This window comes from Phocoena sinus, chromosome 18 (assembly GCF_008692025.1).
Source record: "Phocoena sinus isolate mPhoSin1 chromosome 18, mPhoSin1.pri, whole genome shotgun sequence".
Taxonomy (NCBI): domain Eukaryota; kingdom Metazoa; phylum Chordata; class Mammalia; order Artiodactyla; family Phocoenidae; genus Phocoena; species Phocoena sinus.
In genome coordinates, this window is record NC_045780.1 from 78888543 (window position 1) to 78909681 (window position 21139).

Here is a 21139-nt window from a genome sequence, read left to right on the forward strand (position 1 = left end):
GGACCCGGGGGTCAGACCTGCTGGGGTGTACGTTCAGAACGCGTCAGCTCCCCCAAAATGTGCCTTCCCGTGGTTTACTGTCCGGCCTCCTCTTCCAGAGTGACCCCCAGAGAGGCTCATGCCCACACGAGGATGTCTGTCTCGGCGTGAAACATCTGGGGGAAAACCTCTCGGGTGCATGGGTCACTTGTAAGTTCCTTCTCTGGGGTTTGCAGTGGGTTAAAAGGATGGGCCCGGTCTGTGTCTATCCCTATAGGTAAGCCGTTGTCTCAGAGTCACCGTTACAGCCCCATTCCCATGACCCTGGGTGAAACAGCGGGTTGGAGGGGATTAGCACGCATGCTGCCGTTGTGAGACACATTTGGGGACTCATGACTGCAGCAGGTCGTGTGCATGGCCCGTGGCTGGATTAACGTGGACCCTGCGTGTGACCTCACCTTTGGGACGCCCCCAGAGTTCACCGTCCATCAGATGTGCCTCGTGGGGAGGGGGCGGGGCTGAAGGGGGAAATCGGGGGCTGCAGCTCTGTCCATGAGGTGTTAGCTCTCAAAGGTCCCGAGTCGGACATCACAAGATGTTCATATCTGCCAGCTCTGGATGGTGGAGGCCTGGGCGTTCATGTCATGCTCCTGCTGCTTCTCTTTATTAAAGACAAAAGGTGTCTGACCCCAGAAATCAAATGCGGGGAAAGCCCCGGAGCCTTTTCCTGTTTCCGTCTCTCTGTGGATTTGAAGGTCCCGGCAGAGGGGGTGGTCACCGCGCCCCTCCTCCTTGGGACTTGCCTCTTGCATTGAGGTTTCTCACTGCCTGCCCCTCCCGCTCTAGTTTCTAATAATGAATGAATGAGTCGTGTGTGGGGAACAGGGCAGCACCTCTGAGGCTCCGTGCAGCCCAGCTGTGGGGCGCCAGCCTTGCTGCGTTTCCCTCCATTCCCCTCCCCGCTGCAGCCACCCCATGTGGCCCTGCCCGCCTGGCCTGCTCCTGTTTCCGGGGATCTGTGATGTAACAGCTCCCTCCGCCAGGACAGTCGTTTCTGGTTCTGTGTGATTCACCAGACCTGATTAAAACAAATCCCGGTACATTTCAAAACATCAGCTGTGGGCTTCCCTGGTGGCACAGTGGTTAAGAATCCATCTGCCAACGCAGGGGACACGGGTTTGAGCCCTGGTCCGGGAAGATCCCACATGCCGCAGAGCAACTAAGCCTGTGTGCCACAACTACTGAGCCCACGTGCCACAACTACTGAGCCCACATACCACAACTACTGAAGCCCACGCACCTAGAGCCCATGCTCTGCAGCAACAAGCCACTGCAATTAGAAGCCCCCGCACCGCAATGAAGAGTAGCCCCCACTCACTGCAACTGGAGAAAGCCTGCGTGCAGCAACGAAGACCCAACGCAGCCAAAAATAAATAAATAAATATTAAAAAAAAAAAAACCAAACAGAAACGTCAGCTGTTACGTAAATTGTGGGGAGAGTTTATGTTATTTTCATCAGAACCTTACCAGGACTGGTTCCCATTGTGGAAAGTCACGTAGCCTGTAGTATCTCTGCTCATGGTGTCACAGCCCAGTAAAGCAAGAGTGTTGTGTCTGGTTGTGCCTGACACGGACCCAGGGTGTCTGTCTGGTTGTAGCCGTGCAGCCCTGGTGACATCACTCCTGAAGTTTCAGGTGGAGCCGTGTCTCTGTCGTACGGGCTGAAGTGCAAGTGTGGTTTTCCTAACTTGTGTTCCTTCCATCTTCCCTTTAGAATCAGAGCCTCCCGGTGGTTTGTACGAGTTATTAGGGTTAGTTGGGGTTGTTCCTAGGAATTTCGTAGCAAGGGGACGGTAAGAGGGGTTTACTAACAGGAGGGGCCCCTGGGTCTGACGGGGTGAGAAGCACTCCAGGGATGGGCAGGGCGGGACGCAGGGAGACTCTGCCCCGGACGGTGCCAGACCCCGGTGGGCTTGCTCTCAGCCCCTCCTGCCACCTGGCTGGCTCAGACGGGGTCTCCGGGCAGCTTGTTGACGGGGATGCTGGCTGCTAAGTCCAGCACGGGGATAGGCAGTGAAGGAGCGGCCCCAGAAGCTCTGGGACACCCGGTCCTCCCCTAGGCTGTATAATCTGTCATTCTTATTCTGGGGGTGGGGCTGTCTGTATTTCATTTTCAATGAAAAGATCAATAAACAGTTTATAATAGGAATAGAAAAGTTTTATTTGAGCCGAATTGAGCCCAGGAGACACCGATTCAAGAAGGACTGACTTGAGGCTCAGAAAGGCAAAACCGGCAAAGTTACCTAAGTTGTTTGCCAAGAAGTAGGATTGGAGCTGCAAGAAGTGGGACGGGTTGGGGTCTGAAATGGTTGCTTAGTTACACGGGGAGACCCTGGGACCCTAAGGTTGCAGCTGGCAGGTGTCTCCTGTCCTCCCTGCTATCAGTTGCCTGGCGCACCTTGGGCCTGTGGCACAGGTGGTGTGAAGGCCCTCACCTCCGGCCTGTCCTGGCCTTCGGCTCCCTGTTCTGGAAGCTTCTTTCTCAGGCCCTCCACCTAGTGCTGCAGGCCTTGGGCCCACCCTGCCCCTGGAAAAGGCCTTCCTGGCTGGCGCCCAGCCTCCATCTAACTATTCCTTCCTCTGAGAGTGTTTGGTGACACAGTGAAGATTAAGGAATGGCCTCAAGAGTGGACAAGGAAATGCCGACATTTCTTAAGTGGGCTGCACACACAGGGAGAAACACTCAGTTATGTTTTCACGTCTGGGGAGTGAGTCACGAGGGTGAGACCATTCATGTTGAGCACCTGTCGGGAAGTGGGCGGGAGTGGTTGCAGGTGTGACGAGTCCCGCAGAGGCCTGCGCCTTGAGCCAGGGGAGGGGCCGGACCTTTTGACCCCCTCGGAGGAGCGTCACAGTGGGCTTCCCTGGGGAGGGGCGGAACGGTGGGTGAGCTGGGCCGTCAGGAGAGGGGCTCCCGGTCACAGGGGGCGCCACGTGCAGACAACACGGCAGCCGCCCTGCTCTCCCCTCCCGCTTCTGCCCCCGCCAGCCCGGCCCAGGTCTCAGGACTTGTTGGTGGCCCCCGGTGGTCACCTTCCCGGGCCTGACACACAGACCGCTGCGGGGTTGGCCTCAGCCTCAGGCTCCCAGGCCGGTATCTCCCCCGAAATAGACTCCTCGCTTCGGGGTTTCGGAGATTCGCGCGGGTTTCAGGCAGCCCGTTTCCAGGCCGAAGCCAGCCAGCTGAACCACGATTTCTGAAGCGGCTCTGTGGATGTCGTTATCCAATTAGTCGGTATTTTCACCACGCAGTTTGCCGTAATTCCTGACTCAGGCCTGCGGGTCCTTCATTAGATATATGTTCAGTATTTAGAAAATACGCCTCCAGTGCGGCGGAAGGTATATAATTTCAGCTGTGAAAAGCCCCCATGTACACCAACATGTTTCTGTGTGGGAAGTGGGTGAGTTTGCTTAGATTTCTGGCTAATTCTTCTCTGGAAGGGGACGGTCTTTCCTGGAAAGTAAATATAGAAATCACGTGGGCCTCTTGGTGACAGCTTTTCTAGTGCCGTACGAAGCACCGTGGTTGCATCCTTGATCATTTGAACATCTCTCTCAGGCTAACTGATTCCCACCCACCAACCTCGTGCTGTGGTTCCTGCTGGCCCTCGCGCGTGGCTGATTCTCCTTGGCGTTGCCCGTGTTCTGGCGTCTTTATCCGCGTTTCCTTCTGCAGAGGCTGCAGTTGTATTGTAGCGTGAGCAGCCGGGGACGCACCGGGATGTGCACCTGTTGTAAAGAGGGGCTGTTTCGTGGGGGGGATGTGGGGGGAGGAACCAACAGCCTCGGTGAGGTTAGCAGGTTGGGGGCAGATGCAGAAATTGGACGGGTCCCTGACAGGTGCCCAGCCCGCCCCTCTGCCTCCTCGGAACCTGGGCCTCTGTTCCCTTTTCTGTCCCTTCTTCATAAATGCCCCCTGCCGGCACCAACACCCCCCCAGCACAGGGACCGTCTGGCCTGTGACCCCGTCGCCCTCCTGATGCTCCAGGGGACCCGGGGTCACTGTGCTGTGCTCTGGACCGTGGGAGCCCTCGCCGCTGGCTCACAGGGCAGTACTTATCTGGTCAGCGACTCAGGACTCCCTGCCCTTCTCTCCGGGGGAGGAGCTGACAGGCTGGGTCCCCTCTGGCCCGGGCCAGGGAACTGGGCTCACATCTAAGACCTGCGGGTGAGGTTCTTTCTCCGATGCTGTAAACCTCGTCTCCCTTCCCCGGGCTCTCTCATTTCACCGCCTGGCCACGCGCCGGGCCCAGCTCCCCGCACCTCCACACTGACTGCATCAGCTCAGCCTGGAGTCATTGCTTCTCGTCGATAGGCTGGTTCCCTGACTTCTACGTGGGGAAGCCGTGCCCCCAGCACGGAGACTGCCCCCTGAACAGGCAGGGACGTGATCCGTCCTCCCTGTGTCCTCCCAGCCCCTCCCCAGGCAGCATGCGGGGGACCCACCCGGGCCTGCTTTCCAGGGGAGTCGGGCCTCTGTGGCTTCCATGGGACAGGTGGTGGCAGGTAACCCGCCTGCGCGAGCTGAGCTGCAACCTGCTCCCCCGTAGGGAGGTCTGAGCCCCGGCACCCACCCCCAACCCACGACCAGAGACGAGGCTGCATCTCTGCACAGGCCCTGATGACGTGCGTCGTGAGGGGGTCACGGCGGGAAACCGGACGGAAACCCCCCTTTGATCGCTGCTGCCTTTTTTCACGTTGAAGTCGCAGGAACGATTGTATCTGCTTCATCTGCAGCCTCGTCTGGAAACTTACTTTTGTCAAAAATGTCACTGTTGTTTTTGCTCCCGTGCGTTTCACAAGGGGGTCAGTGGCCGCCAGTGCTCTGTCCTGTCCAGCCCAGTCCCGGCCTCCCGCCCGGGCGCCCCAAGCACAGGACTCTTTATCTGCTGCTGTGAGCTATCGAATTAGGAGAGCCCAGAGCGGGCCAAAAGTCGTCTGTGGTTAGAGTTTTTATTTTTAGTTTGGTTCTGGACCCAGTAAATTATGGTTTAGGTCAGCTGGCGTCTTCATTTTCCAGATGGTCAGTGTTTCCCAATGAAGTGGACCATCGCTGGTGCTTCTGTGATCCAAACAATTTTGTGTTGGGAAATATGTCCACGGCAGGAAAATGCCACTGAGAGCCGTGCCGAGGCCCGGATCTGTCTGGGAAGGAAGGGCCTGTCGTTCCCATCGAGTGTGGTCAGTGGGGAGGGGTTCCAGCAGAGGCCAAGGGAAACTGGTCCAGTGACAGCAGAAAGGATGCGCACCTGGGCTCCTGCCTCACGGCGGGAAGTCCAGACTCTGCTTACTGGCCCTGGGAAGGCCGGTGATTCACGCAGAGAACTCTGATCTGATCAGCAGTTAAACCATGGGTTCCACTTACAGAGCACCACTTTAATCATTGCTCCCGAGTAAGGCTTGCAGAAGCAGGAGTGAGTGAAGGCTCCCTGGGTGCAGACAGACACCCGTGTGTGTGGGCAGGGGTGACAGAAGGGGCCACATCACACACTCCGCATCACGAGGAAGCTGAAGTGCTGGGGAAACTGAGCCAGAAAAACGTCTCAAGTTTAGAAACACCTTAGTGCTGTATCATCTTCTTACCTGTCAAACAAGAAATGTTGCCTTCTAAAGCAATAAACAGACACCAGAACAAGGAATTGCTTTGTCATCGGATCCCTGTAAATTTGAAAAATGGTCGTTAGGGGACTTCCCTGGGGGCGCAGTGATTGAGAATCCGACTGCCGATGCAGGGGACACGGTTCGAGCCCTGGTCCGGGAAGATCCCACATGCCGCGGAGCAACTAACCCCGTGCACCACAACTACCGAGCCTGCGCTCTAGAGCCCGCGAGCCACAACTACTGAGCCCACGTGCCACAACTACTGAAGCCCGTGCGCCCAGAACCCATACTCCGCAATAAGAGAAGCCACCGCAGTGAGAAGCCCACGCACCGCAACGAAGAGTAGCCCCCGCTCGCCACAACTAGAGAAAGCCCGCGCGCAGCAACGAAGACCCAACGCGGCCAAAAATAAATAAATACATTTATTAAAAAAAAAAAAGAAAGAAAGAGATGGTCGTTAGGTGGAACCACCTCTACAAAAATTGATCTGGTAATTCGAGGCTAGATTACATGTTTACGTTCCAGTCTGACATGTAACTCAGCTAATAGGTTCTGTTTGTTTCAGCTGAAATTCAAAACTCCCATTAGGTGACTATCGCTGGGTGAAATTGATTTCCGGCTGATTTTAGAGTCTCTTCTGTCCTTGTGTGCTTTCTGACGTGAACGGTCAGGCTGCTGTGCCCCACACCCTAACAAGGCTGATGGCGAAGTTGCTGAAGGCGCGGCCACTGCGTCTGACATACCTGATGGCCCCGCGAGGCCCCTACAAGTGGGCTGTTTCCTTGGCTCAGGCCCAGAGAGCGAGGGTGCACTGCTTGCTGTGTTCATCCCATTTTACCCCAGATGTAATCTCTTCTTTTCCAGTTCCTCGGCTGTTGGGCGTTCTCCTTTGGAAACGCATCCAGCTCAGTTTTATCCGTCAGGAAATGCTATCTATTAAAAACCAAACCTTAAAGATGTTATTCGTTTTCCCTAAAACGGAGAGGATCCCTCATTCTGGTAAAACCCAAGCTTCACTGTGGTAAGAGGAGGGGGTGGATTTGTCTGGGAAGGAAGGGCCCGTCTCAGCTTCAGAGACGTGAGGTTCGCTGCACTGACGCAGGGTGGGGTCTCAGCACGGACGCAGAAGCAAGTGACGGGCAATGATCGGGACCCAGGAATTCGTGGCGAGACCTAACCGACAGCTTTACTGAGGCAAAATTCATGGATCCTAAAACCCACCCGTTCAAGGAGTCCAGTTCAGTGGAATTTAGTACTGAACCAAGTTATGGAACATCGCCACAATCTAATTTGATTGATTGATTGATCGATGGCCACACCGTGCGGCAGGCAGGATCTTAGTTCCCCGACCAGGGATTGAACCCGTGCCCCCCGTATTGGGAGTGCGGAGTCTTAACCACTGGACGCCAGGGAAGTCCCCATCATAATCTAATTTTAAAATATTTTCATCGCCCCGAAGAAACCCAGTACCCAGGCAACGGCTCCCCCAGCCCCTGGCAGCCACCACCACGCTTTCCGTCTCCATGGATTTGGCTGTACAGGACGTTTCACACAAACATCATCCAGTGTTTGCTCCTTTGAGTCTGGCCCCTTCCGCCTGTGCAGGGTTTGATTTGCATTTCCTTGAGGGCCGTTGATTTTGAGCGTCTTTCCATGTGATGTTGGCCGTTGTAAATCTTTGGAGAAAGTCTAGTCAAATCTCCTTATTTGTCTTTTCATTATTGGTTGCGATGGCCTGTGTCTATCCCAGATACCGATCCCTCATTAGATATGATTTGCGAGTATTTTCTAGGGCAACCCTGGGGACCTTTCACGCATCCTCAGGGGCCACGCAGGCAAAGCCTTGACGTCTAGTTCACCTGCGTTTTGGTGGAACGTCTTGTGATTCCCCAGGAACGAGGAAATCTGTGGGGCCGGGTCTCACCCACCTTCCTGCCACCCCCGGGAGGGTGTCCGGCACAGTTTCTTGTGGCCGCCCGGGGTTCTGATGCAGGGGAGCTGCCTCCTGCCCGCCACCCCCAGGATCGGGCCGCTGGGCTCTAGCAGTTTCCCAGGACGTCGTGCCTGCGGCCCTTGTTCACGCACACACTGCTTAGTCCGCAACCAAGGAAACCCTTCCTGCTGCCCCTCGGTTGAGCCCTTCGTGGAGTGCCCTTCTGCACCCCAAGTCTGTCTCGGAAGCCCCATGGGGCCTGCTGGCTGTGTGCCCTCTGAGCAGACAAGCAGTGGTGCCCTTCCAGCTCCTGGTAAGCTGGATGCTTCGTCTGTGGTCGACATGGGACCCAGGGAGGGCCCAGGGGGGGCGGGCGGCACTTTGGGTTACCTCATCCTTCTTCTGCGTTATAACCTGCGGGTGCTCCTCCCCACTCAGGCCGACGTGGGGAACTTTCCCTTTCATGTCCACAGAGCCCTGGGGTGCAGCTGCCAACCGCAGGTGTACCTGCGACCTCAGGTGTACGTGGAGACTTAGGTGTACCCGGGGCCTAGGGTGTACCCAGGGCCTTAGGTGTACCTGCAGTCTAAGGTGTACCCATGACCTTCGATGTACCCGGAGCCATAGGTGTACCGGGGGCCTCAGGTGTACCCGGAGCCTTAGGTGTACCCGGAGCCTTAGGTGTACCCGGAGCCTTAGGGTGTACCCGGGACCTCAGGTGTACCCCGGGGCCTAAGGTGTAGCCGGGACCTTAGGTGTACCTGCAAAGTCACCTTCCATAGGTGACACGTGTTGGGGGCTGAGCCGTGTCGCCTTAGGGGCACATGCAGGCTCTAAAGCCCTGTCCCTGCTCCAGTGGGGCCTGGAAGTGGCAGCCCAAGGCGTCACAGCAGGGAGTGTAGGTTTCAGAGTCGAGGGGGCCGGTGTGGAGCGAAGGGGTGCAAGATGTTTAGGAGGTTCACCCTCCCCAGGTCACCCCTCTCCTGTCCTGACTCAGCTCCTCCCCCGCCCCTGAGGAGAGGCTCGGGCAGAACAGGAACAACGGCCCCTCCCTGCCCCACAGCTCTTAGTGAAGTGTCTCCTGCGCCCCCCGGGCCTTCCTGAAGCTGGAGGAAAGCTGGCCTCACAGGTTCAGGGCCTCTTTCCATCGGAGGTTCAGCCTCTGTGCCCTGACGGTGGTCTCTTCTCGCCTGTGTGTGTGTCGGATGGAACAGGGCAGAAAGTCTGCTGAGGTCCCTGCCTGGTTTAGGACATGCTGGTGGAGAGATGGAGAGTGGGTTTATTTCTGCTGACAGTTTGTAGATTTACAACTAAGTAGCCGAAACAGCTCTGCCTTTGTAATTTGGACACGTTACCTGCCATCTGGCTCAGCAGCAGGAGGTAAACACCCGTGAAGCCCCGAGACTTGCGAGGAGAGTTGATGGTGCCTCTGGGGAAGGTGGGACTCATTTTCCTCTCGCACGTCCGGGCGGAGGACCGGCTCTGGGGCAGGGTTTGCCTGGCCGCTTCTTGCTGCCGTCGTCCGCAGGGGACCCGACACCCCGCGCGGCTGCAGGGATGGAGCCCCGGCCCTGCGCTGTCACGCAGGGCTGAGTAGGACGAGGTTCATCCCCAAAGGAGCTGGCGTCGCGATGACGTGGCGAGTCCCTCGGAATATGTCGTGTTGGGTTTGTTTTCTGACCTCGTCCCACAGGCAGGTGTTGTACCCCGACCTGTACAGTTAGAACAGCGCCGAGCGGGCAAGCGGTGTTTGAGGTGTTGAATGATTACGGTGAAGCCGGCCTGTGCCCAGGGTATGAGCTGGCCCTAATGAGCCTCCTTGTGCCGTGCCTCCCTGGGGACGGGGCTCCTGTGCCCCTGCCCGGCCGCCGCGGAGCCACTGTCTTCAGAGTTTAGGCGGAAGGTTTCCAGGATTTTCATGTTTGTGTTAAAGTTGGTGGCACAGCGGTTGAGAGTCCGCCTGCCGATGCAGGGGACGCAGGTTCGTGCCCCGGTCCGGGAGGATCCCACATGCCGCGGAGCGGCTGGGCCCGTGAGCCATGGCCGCTGAGCCTGCGCGTCCGGAGCCTGTGCTCCGCGGCGGGAGGGGCCACAGCGGTGAGAGGCCCGCGTACCGCAAAAAAAAAAAAAAAGTGAAGGTTCCCTGAAGCCACAAAGGCTGGACACGGTGCTGGATGGGACGGGCTGGGCCCCCGGAGCACAGCCGTGTGTTTCCTTTCGTTGCCTCTGTTCTTGACAACGCTGAGCAAGGGGCTGGGACCCCGTGCTGGGGCTGACTGTCCGTGGGGGGAGGTCCGGGGCCCCGTGCTGGGGCTGCCTGTCCGTGGCGGGAGGTCCGGGGCCCCGTGCTGGGGCTGCCTGTCCGTGGCGGGAGGTCCGGGGCCCCGTGCTGGGGCTGCCTGTCCGTGGGGGGAGGTCCGGGACCCCGTGCTGGGGCTGCCTGTCTGTGGCGGGAGGTCCGGGGCCCCGTGCTGGGGCTGCCTGTCCGTGGGGGGAGGTCCGGGACCCCGTGCTGGGGCTGCCTGTCTGTGGCGGGAGGTCCGGGGCCCCGTGCTGGGGCTGCCTGTCCGTGGGGGGAGGTCTGGGACCCCGTGCTGGGGCTGCCTGTCCGTGGGGGGAGGTCCGGGGCCCCGTGCTGGGGCCGCTATGCGAGGCTTCATCTTAGTCTCTCACGAGCAGCCGTCGTGTCTCAGGCGCTGCAGTGCTGACTGCATACGGTTGCTTGAGTGTCACTGGAAGGCTCTTCGGGTCGGAGGCGTCTCCTTAGCGTCTGGCGCACAGCACTGTGACTAACGCGAAGATGAGCGAGACCCAGGTCTCCTCGGTCCCCCGGGAGGCTTGTGGGTGAGCTGCTGCAGTGCGTGAACCGTCCTTCTGCTCTGAACTCATAGCTTTACTTTCTTCTTTCGTTAAAGACCTTTCCCCAAAGTTCTGGGATTGTCGTCTTTTTTTCTGAAGGCTTAGGGTTTTGCTGTCACTTTCTGGTTTTGAATGGACCCGCCCTGTGGCATTTCCACTGCCCACCAGCCTTGAAGGCCCCCCTCGACTCCTGCTGGGGGTGCTGGTGGCCGCTCAGACTGCTCCTCTGAAGAGCTGGGCGGAGGTTTGAGCACTTACCCGTGAGGGTCCAATGGGTGGGCAGGGGTGGGGGGCCCGACCTTGCAGGGGCGCCCAGCCCTCCCCAGGGCCCAGCACAGACCTGCATCCAAGCCAAACCCCGGGAAGACCCTGCACCCCCCCGCCCCAAGGCCCGCTCTGACCGCTCTTCCCCCCGCAGTGTGCTGGGGAGGAAGACTGTGTGGACAGCCGGACCGTGTACGTGGGCCACCGCGAGCCCCCGCCGGGCGCTGAGGCCTACATCCCGCACAGGTGCCCGGACAACAGAATCGTCTCCTCCAAGGTAAGCATCAGCCTGTGAGCTCGCCGCACGGCCCGCGGCGTGTGGGCTCAGCACCCCTCCGGTTGCCCCCGAACACTGTTAAGACTTGACGTCACAGCACGTTCTCTTCACGTCCCTCTTACCTGTGTCACGTTTAAGGATCAGATTTGAAGTCTAGGACGTTCAGATCCTGCCGGCACCACGCATTAGCTGTCTGGCCGCGTGCCACGATCGAGCCGCCCCAGGCAGGGTCTCCTCCTGCAAAACAGGGACGATGCAGGTGCCCCGGTGCCACCAGCTTGCGAACGTGCACGCTGGACGCGTGTCAGAGGCCATCAGTTAGGAGCGGTGACGCAAAGAGGAGGACGCGCGTGTCACCGTTTACAGGGGCTTTGACCGTCTCTTGGCCTGGAGGTGGGGTTGCAGGACCGTCTTCACACCTCAGATTAACCGGTAGCTGGGTCTTGAGAATGGGGTCGCTGACTCTGGAAAACAGTAAACAGTGGCTTTGCAGGCTACGGAGAACTTTCCACATGCCTGGTGTCCTGGACACCCAGACCCACGTCCCAGACCTACGTAATTCACACGTCAGTGTGCTGCGTGTCCAGATACCTGCGGTGGACCCGCTTAATTCTGTCATGAGTTATCAAGAGTGTCCCGTGCTTGTTACAAATACTTGACAACCGAGGTTTTCTAAAGCAGTTTAAAAAAAATTTTTTTTTTTTAGTAGAAGTACAGTTGATTTGCAATGTTGTGTTAATTTCTGCTGTACAGCAAAGTGGCTCAGTTACACATGTATATACATTCTTTTCCATTATGGTTTATCCCGGGGTATTGAATATAGTTCTCTGTGCTCTACACTAGGACCTTGTTGTTCATCCATTCTATATGTAATAGTTTGCATCTACTAACCCCAAACTCCCACTCCATCCCTCCCCCATCCCCCTTCCCCTTGGCAACCACAAGTCTGTTCTCTGTATCTGTGAACCTGTTTCTGTTTCATAGATAGGTTCATTTGTGTAAGGCAGTTTTCTTAACGGAATTATTTTATTTTAAAACTGCAATGTAAAATAATAACTTTAATCTCCAGAAATACAGCATGGGTAAGTCAGTTGCTCATAAACAAAATCACAGCCAAACAAATGTAGTCCGTGGTTGCCCAGACATGACCAATGAAAGGAGAAATAAACAGGAGGACCTCATATCCAGAAATAGGTCTTTCCAGTAGTGACATTTATAAGTTAGACAGTCTCGAATAGAGCTCACTGAAGATGCACCCTGTCAACCACTAGTGCCCCCAAAGGAACAAAATCTCAAACTATTTCTTAGAAATCTGCTCGTATGCAGTGTAGACGCATCAAGGAATGGGGAAGTGCACTGAAAACACTCAGATATTGTGCACGTGTGAACTTGCAGGGACAACTTCGAGTCCCCACTCGACTAGGCATCGAGGCCCCACGCTGCCCCGCGTCTAGTCTGGGCAGGACGTTTGACAAAGCCACCTCGGCTACTGAGTCACATCCCGCACAGCTGGCTTCTCCCCCAGGGACGAAGCTTGGGCCCTGCTGTCCCAGCCCCGGTTCCTCCCAGGGACCTGGAAGGTTCTGTGCAGCTGCTCAAAGGAAACTTCAGAAACTCAGAGATCGGAGCAGCAAAGCCCTTCTTGACGCATCCGGTGGACTAGAGCCGGAGGCTGCAGGGCACTGCGTTTGTTATGAAGCCCCGTCTATGCTCTGGGGGAGATAATCGAGAGCAGCGATTCCTAAATCCCATTTATGACCCCTTGCTATGATTCAAGTTTCGAGCCAATTTATCATTTTCAGGTTTTCCCTTCTAATATTCCCACAGCCGGTGGCCAGCAAGACGTCAAGGGGCCCCGTGTGACCTCCCGGGGTCTGCTCGGCCCCGGGGTCTGCAAGGTGCTGCCCTGCCTGCGGTGGCTTCTTCCTATGTGCCCCGAGGCTCCTTGGGTTCTGACAGAGGAAACCCACCTCCGGGGCGAGGGCGCTGTAAGGATGGGTTTAGATACACGTGCAGGTCCTGGGCGCCTTTTCAAAACTGTTTATTTTCGGGAAAGTTCCTTCACCCCACGCCCTGACAGAATTAAGTCAGCATCTGCCCCAGGAGCCAGATCAGGCTGTCACACAGGAGGCGTGGGTTTTGGTGAAAAGGCAACAAGTCTCAGCTCTGAGGAGAGAGGGCACTTGCAGTATCAGTGGCTTAAAGTCAGTTCCGGGTAGATGATGGTGTATAATTTCAAGAACAATTACAGACAATGTAACCTCGGTTGCTAATTGATCTCAGGACAGAGGAGATCCTCAGACGAGGACCTAGAATCCAAGTCAGTAGCAGGGTGGACAGGCCGTGGATTTAGACCAGATGACGTGGACATCTGGACACATGATCATTTTCATTTAAAAACAGCTCAGGATGTGGAAAATACAACTTAATTTGTAAAGCGTAGGTTTACAGGCAGGTTCAGAGAATATGTTTCTGGTGATGTATATATGTTTTCTTGGGAAGAGAACATTCGTTTCTACCTTCACAGAAAAGATGGTCAACAAAGATTTCGTAAGTGTGCAGACGCACCTTAGTAATAAGTTATGTGACTTATGACTTAAGGAGCAGTAATACGACTACCAGCAGCAAAGTCGTAAGTTTGATTTTATTAAATCCAAGGTCGTGAAAGCACTTAGCATGTGAAAAGTTACACGAGGGGTGAAAATGCTCATCTGGCCTGATCTGAAGAAGTGCTGTTATTGGTGATCAGTGAGTTCTGTTTCCTTTGGGGGCAGAGCCTGGTAGAAATGACCCCAGCACAACTCCTTGGCTTCTGACCTCACGCCGAGCCCCCAACCCAAGGCCTGCTCTAGCACCAGATCCTGGACTCAGGGACAGTGGGGCTTCATCAGGTTACAAAATTGTACCTTTGGGCACAAGACGCGTGTGGCTCCCATCTCTGCCCTCAGCGTGCTGTGGAATTAAATGTTCAGCTCAGGCTGTGCTGTCCCTCCACCCTGTACAGAAAGCTGAACTACTTGTGACCTTCCGGGTCGCCTTCCCTGGAGATCAGTGACCGTGCCCGGTGTGTTTTTAGGGCGCCCCGTGCGCACCTGTGCGGGATTCCCCCTCCAGGCACACAGTAGCCGCAGCCTCAGCGGTTTCCAGGCGCTCTGGTTTCACTCTCCGGGGCTGGCGAAGCAGGGTGGCGCCAGGCTGTCCTTGTCTCCCCGTCTCCATGTGACTAAAGGTCGACCAGGCGGGACGGCTTCTCTGCGTCTGAGCCGCCCTCCCAGTGAGTACAGGACACAGGTGACTCTCACGGAAGGAAGAGAGTGGCCAAATCCAGCTCAGCGCTGACGACACACGACCCCCAGGGCAGATGCACACTTTGGGTGTGAAGTCTTTCATGGCGTGAAAGAAACACAAGGCTAGTAATTGTCCTGTGGCTTCAATACTCCTCAAGTTGTCTGGTGGGAAAGAGATGCTCTGCCGACCTCAGACTCCTTAGCTCCCTCAGAGCAAAAAAAAAACCCCCTTTGTTCCATGCTTGTGGCTCAATATCAAGGATTCCAGTATTAAGTTCTATTCTGCTGATCCTGGGACTTGACAGATGTAGGTCAGAGTGTTGCATTGTACATTGTAATACAAAGTGTTACATTATATTGTGGCCCAAGCGTCTAAGCAAATATTTAGATCTTTAGAATTTAGCAGAGATCAAAAATGTGCAATTGGAGGACTTCCCTGGTGGCACAGTGGATAAGACTCCATGCTCCCAATGCAGGGGGCCTGGGTTTGATCCCTGGTCAGGGAACTAGATCCCACACGCACGTCACAGCTAAAGATTCGCACGGCGCAACTAAATATTCGCACGCCACAACTAAGGAGCCAGGCAAGCCGCAAGTAAGGAGCCCGCTTGCCACAACTAAGACCTGGTGCAACCACATAAATAAGTAAATAAATAAATATTTTTAAGATGTGGTAATGGAATATTTTAAAAATGTACAATTGGCACACCATCATCCAGTTGCCAGCCCTTACCTGTGACATAAAATGCTCGTTTTATTTTATTTTACCCAGGCAGTACTGATATATCAGTGCAGTCATGAATGTTTCAACTATCTCTTTGGGTTTTCACTCTTCTTACCATGCATCACCAGGGATTTTGACCGTATTACTAATGACCAGCAGTAACAACTTATGGCAGTCGTTTATTCTGTAAAATATGGAGATCACAAAACATAATGTCTGAGCTGCAGTGTGGGCCTCCTGCACCTGATAGGAATGAAGTCATCATTTAAGTGGCTTTAAATTAAGTGGCTTTAAAGGTGCCTGTGGGTCTAGATGCAGAGAGATAACCAAGGTGCTTACGGTCCAGATGAGAGAGATGCCGTGCAGAGCAGGCTCTCCCCCTTCAGGGGGCGATCTTCGTTAAAAGGCAAAACTGTCAAATGGAATTTTAAAAACAGTGTCCAAGCTCAGTGTTTACTGTAGGTTAATGACATACGGGACATTGTTGTTTTCAACACAAAGGTTAGGGAAGGTCTCCTTCTGAGGCAGAAACGAGACATTTGGCGAGTAAGTGGCCTGACTACCCTCCCTGTGTCCCTCTCCAGCCCCCTGGGTAAGGGGGAGGGGCTGGCCCAGGACACCTCCTCAGTGCAGGAACCGTAGCCTAGCTGGGTTAAGACCACCTGAAAATGGTGACTTCTGTTTCACGTTCTGTCCCCTCGCAGCCACGCTGTAACAAAACCGAGAGCTTACCAAAAATTACAGTCAAAGGAGAATGCTAACCATGTGTGTTTTGAGTTAACAATCAGAGGTTTACATTTTACGAGAGACATTTTAATAGTAAAACTATTCTTAAGCTACTTTGCCTTACCTTGAATTGTTGGAATTAGGTAGTTGACATATGCTGCTCTTGGAGCACATGTTCTGTGTTAGCGGTTGTTTTTACAGTCAACAAGTTGATAACATGTCTACAAACACTCTCAATTTTGTATCTAAAGCTAGACATTTTGTACTTGGAAATTCAGGACAGCTTATCGTGTGGTAGAGTGATGCCACACAACGTAAAATGTGATCGGAATGACTCCTTTCTGTTTTCCTTTCATGCAGTACACATTCTGGAACTTCATACCCAAGAACTTATTTGAACAATTCAGAAGAATAGCCAACTTTTATTTTCTTATCATATTTCTGGTACAGGTAAGTCTGGTCATCTTTTTCCGTCACCTCAAATGTAAATATAAATAAGTGGCATTCATTCTCAGGTGATTGGTTTGCTCCTCAGAAGGAGCAAGGACTTAATGCCCCTTTATCCGCAGATACATCCCTTGTTTTCTTCAAGGACTAGCACGTTGGGTCAGAGAGACCCGTTCACTAAAACATAGGCCTGAGCGCTGTGCATGTGAACTGGTCCTGGCCACTTTCCATCCTCGTTCTCCAGTACTGACGGGAGAGCAGTATCTTCCTAGTCTTTAGGGGGGATTCTCCTAAAGAAAAACATTAAGAGAAAGAGAGTTAAAAAAAAAGAGAGTGAAAACCACAGTCAGGTATGGATTAGGGAACAGGTCAGATGTGCTTTAAGAACAGCAACCTAACTTGTCTCAATCATACAGAATACCGTTGAAGGACTTTTAAAATTTCCCCGACAGTCATTTATGCAAATAATGTAATTAAAGTGTGGCACCAGAAGCAGAGGGGTGAATGGAAATAAAACGTGCACTGGAGTCAGCTGGTGTCTTTGCCACTGCTGACGTGGCTTCCTAAGCACATCCCGTGATTAAGGAGAACTGCCCTCAGTTTTATAGTAAAAATTCATATCTAATTTATCTCCAGTGGTGGGATGAAGTGGGGTAATAGTAAAGCGAGTTAAAATGAGTCACAGCAAACGTCGGCAGGTGTTACAGGGCCAGCCAGTCCGTCCAGAGCCCCTAAGACGTGTTTCTGAAAATGACTCAACGGTTCTCTTCTCATTGCAGCTGATTATCGATACGCCCACGAGTCCAGTGACGAGCGGCCTGCCGCTGTTCTTTGTCATCACTGTCACAGCCATCAAGCAGGTGAGCCTTACAGGCAGAAAGGACGAAGGTCCTACAGAATCTCTGCTACAGGACATCGCCTTTCATCCAAAGCAGAGTTCCCCGCTTTGTTTCAGCTGGTTTGTAGGAAACTTAGCTGACTTCTAGAAATTCACTTTTGTGACTGGTTTAGGTAGAGTCTTGAGTTAAGAGATGCTTGAGTTAAAAGAAGAGAGATTGTGTAATGTAGCGCTAGTTTGTTGCCCCGAGAGTTTGAAGAGGACACGGTCGTTCTCGCGTGGAATCACCCGGAGACACAGCACCTGAGTTGCCTCGCCCGCTGTGTCCCTGGCTGCCCGGACCCCGAGGACCTGCTCGTGCAGAGGGTCTGGGATGTGACTCCATAAGTAGAACAGCCCGGCAACCCCTGACTCGCTCCGTGTGGATCGTGCTGTTCTTTGCAATCCTGATAGATAAAGCCAGTGACTAACAGGAAGGACAGGTCGTCCGTTAGTCCCACCATCCACTCAGCCAGTTTAATGCTCAACCATCACTTCTGTTTAGTTCCAGAAAATTCCCGACATCTTGAAAGAAACCCCCGTACCCGTGAGCGTCACTCGCCGTCCCCCTCCGCAGCTCCTGGCGGCCACCAGTCTACTTTCTGTTGCTATAATTTGCCTACTGGGGACATTTCCTATTAACAGAACCATACAGTAGTGGTCTTTTGTGTCTGGCTTATTTCACCGAGCATGTTTTCAGGGTTTATCTACGTTGTAGCATGTGTCAGTGCTTCATTCACAGATGAATAATACTCCATCATGTGGATAGACAGACCACATTTTGTTTATCCATCATCCACTGATGGACATTTGGGGTGCTTCTACTTTTTTGTGTGTGTGTGTGGCTTTATTTATTTATTTACTTACTTCTTGCCACACGGCGTGGCTTGTGGAATCTTAGTTCCCCGACCAGGGGTCAAACCCAGAGAAAGCGCAGTCCTAACCACTGGATCGCCGCCAGGGCATTCCCGGGATGCTTCTACTTTTTGTCTATTACGGAGGAGAACACCGTTATGAACATTCACGTATAAGCTTTGTGTGGACGTAGGTTTTCATTTCTCCTGGGTACATACAAAGGAATCGAGTTGCGCTAATGTTGTAAAGAACTGCCAAAGTATTTTCCAAAGTGACTGCCCCATTTTACATTCCAACCAGCCGTGTGTGAGGTTTCAGTTTCTCCACATTCCTGCTAAGGCTTGTTGTCCATCTTTTTTATTACACTTACCCTAGCGGGTGTGGGGTGGTATCCCACTGTGGCTTTGATTTTACGTTTCCTTGGTAACTAATGATGCTGAGCATCTTTGCATGAGCTGATTGGCCTTTTGTAAATCTTCTTTAGAGAAATAGCTTCAAGTCATTGGCCTGTTTTTAAATTGGGTTGTCTTTTTATCCATGAGTCGTGAAAATTCTTTGTGTGTTGTACATACAAGTCCCTTATCTGCCGCAGACTTTTTTTTTAGTGATTTATTTATTTACTTATTCCTTTGTTTTGGCTGCGCTGGGTCTTAGTTGCGGCATGCGGGATCTTTTAGTTGCGGCATGCAAACTCTTAGTTGCGGCATGCATGCGGGATCTAGTTCCCCGACTAGGGACGGAACCCTAGCCCCCTGCATTGGGAGCGCAGAGTCTTACCCACTGGACCACCAGGGAAGTAAGTCCCTGCTGCAAACTTTTGAACAGGATGACATTTGCATTTGAAATAATTTACAGAAAGGAAGCATCTAGTTAAATTCTTGTTGGTCACATTGTCGCTGACAAAGCCATGCTTCCTGTGTTAGTTTCTAAATAAAAAATTAAGAAACTGAACACACATGTCACATGAGACATGGTTCAAGTGACAGTGGGTGACAGTGGGAATGAGGTGACGCATGGCGGAGTGATTGACTCCAGACTGAGAAAACATGAAGCACGGAGTCTCAAGGTGACCTTTGTGAGTGTAAGGGCGGTGCGTGTATCTCTCACAGCCAGTCTTCAGTGTGAACGTCTGGACTGGTCTGTATTTAGTACAGAACCGTGAGAAGCATTTAAGGATTCCTTTGTGATAGCTTGGGTTTTATTTTCCACTCACCAGTCATCTGGGAATACAGATTTGAACAACGATATGATTTTACTTTATACCCATTCAATTGGCTTTTAAATGTCTGAAGAGCAGATGGGATTAAGATGTGGTCAAACAGGCATCCACACACACTGATGGGAGCGTGTCAGGACCATCTTGGGGAACAGTTTGGCAAAGCTGAGGATGTGATACAGGGACCCGCAGATGGAGCCTGGTCTATGCACTTAGCACATACTGTGTGAGCCTCTTAGAACAGACCAGTCACCGGGGGGCTGGCGACCCCAGGCCTGATCTTAGAGGGCTCTGCCCTGAGACAGTGATGCAGGCAGAGCTGAAAGAGCACCGAGCCAGCCCCAAGGGCATCCTGACCGCATACAGCAAGTGTCCCTGTCCCTAAGTGTGTGCCCTCGAACTCCCCGCCCTGTGGCTACAGAGTGAGGGCGGTGGTAGCAGCTCCTGGTGGGTGAGACCCGCCCATGGGCACAGAAAGCACCTGCCTGCCACCTTGGCCAGGACACGGTGCCCTGCGCAGCCCGGGTCCATCCTGGCTCGACCCTCAGACATAGGCCAGCAGACCCAAAGGGCCTGAGGAGAGGACGAAGGAGGTCCCTTGTCAGAGCTGTGACCTTCCAGGGCCACCCGTCCCCAAGCTAACCTCCAGCTCTGCCAGCACCCCGCTTCCTCCTCAGCCCCCTCCTCGGGGGGGCCCCAGCCCCTGGGTGCCGTATGCTCCCCTGCCCACCTGCCCGCGGCCCTCACCCCTTCCTCAGCGCCCCTGAGACCCAGGGGGCTCGAGCGGCCCTCGGCCCCCAGGGACCCCAGGCACAGCCCAGCTGACCCGAGGGTGGCCATCCGCCTGCGCGGGTCCCGACGGGGAGCCTTTGGAGCTGTGTCGGGTGGGGCGGAGTCGGGTTGGTCCTGTCCTTGCGGGCCGGAGGCCGCGGCACGGGGCAGCCGGGACGCAAGCAGGAAGGGGTCAGTTCAGGACGCGTGTCCCTGTGCAGGACGCGCCAGGACTTGCCCGGGTGGAGGCTGGGTGCGAGGGAAGACGTGGCTTCGCGCATGGCGGTGGCGGGAGCCCAGGGACGCAGCTCCCCCCACTCGTGTCCACACGCACTTGACCGTGGCCACGGCCGCGCCTGCCAAGTCCAGGAGGGGCTCACGGCGTCTCTCCCCGCAGGGCTACGAGGACTGGCTGCGCCACAAAGCCGACAGCGCCGTGAACCAGTGCCCCGTGCACTTCGTCCAGCACGGCCGGCTGGTGCGGAAGCAGAGCCGGAAGCTCAGGGTGAGTCCTCCCCGCCCCCGCCGACCCCAGACGGCCGCAGACCTGTTACAACGAGGAAACAGCGCCACGGGGCTGTTTTCATTGGCCAAACCTCCATCTGAAATCGTTCCATTTATTGGATGCAGGCCCACCCTCTTCCCCAAGTACTGCTCACTTCGGGCAAGCTCCTACCACTATCTTTCTTTAACTTCTTACTTCTATGTATTTATTTTTAAAGCTTTAATCGACTTGACTTTTAGAGCAGGTTTAGGGTCACAGCAAATTGAGTGGAAGGTCCAAAGCCTCCCCGTGTCTCGCCCGGTCCCCCATGCACAGCCTCTCGGCCATCAGGCTCCCCCGAGGCCTGTTGTCTGAAGCGTATGACTTGATAGTAACCAGTCAAGACAGGGAGAGCTCTGAACACCTGTAGAGAAGTTATTTTACAGTAAGGCAAAACCATATTAGTATGATCAGCTCTACTAGTTGGGAATTTATGAAAATGGGGACAGAAACCTCCCTGAAAGCTGCATGTTAATTTCTTCTCTTTCAATATATTATTGGTGTAATAATGCATCATTGTGTTTAAATTCAAATTTAAATTATTTAAGTGGATTATTTCCAGGCCTGTGCTGGCCGCTTAGAAGCGCTTACACGTGTGCATGTGATAAGTATGATTTTTACGGTTTGTCCCCGAGTCATGTCTCGCTGTGAGCCTGGGGGTGGGGCCTGGCCACCCTCCCCCGGATCCTCCTTGGGCTTGTCCTCCCCCTAGCCGCCGC

At 54.1% G+C, this 21139-nt stretch overlaps 1 protein-coding gene across 4 annotated transcripts in view; it reads left to right on the plus strand.

The window, feature by feature from the left end:
* ATP11A (ATPase phospholipid transporting 11A) overlaps window positions 1–21139 on the plus strand; it is a 115947-nt gene that overhangs the window by 44223 nt on the left and 50585 nt on the right. For all 4 annotated transcript variants that reach the window (XM_032610929.1, XM_032610930.1, XM_032610931.1 and 1 more), the window contains exons 2-5: window positions 10851–10973; window positions 16071–16160; window positions 16937–17017; window positions 20274–20381. In XM_032610929.1, coding sequence (XP_032466820.1) covers window positions 10851–10973; window positions 16071–16160; window positions 16937–17017; window positions 20274–20381 — 402 coding nt within the window. The remainder of the gene's footprint in view (window positions 1–10850; window positions 10974–16070; window positions 16161–16936; window positions 17018–20273; window positions 20382–21139) is intronic.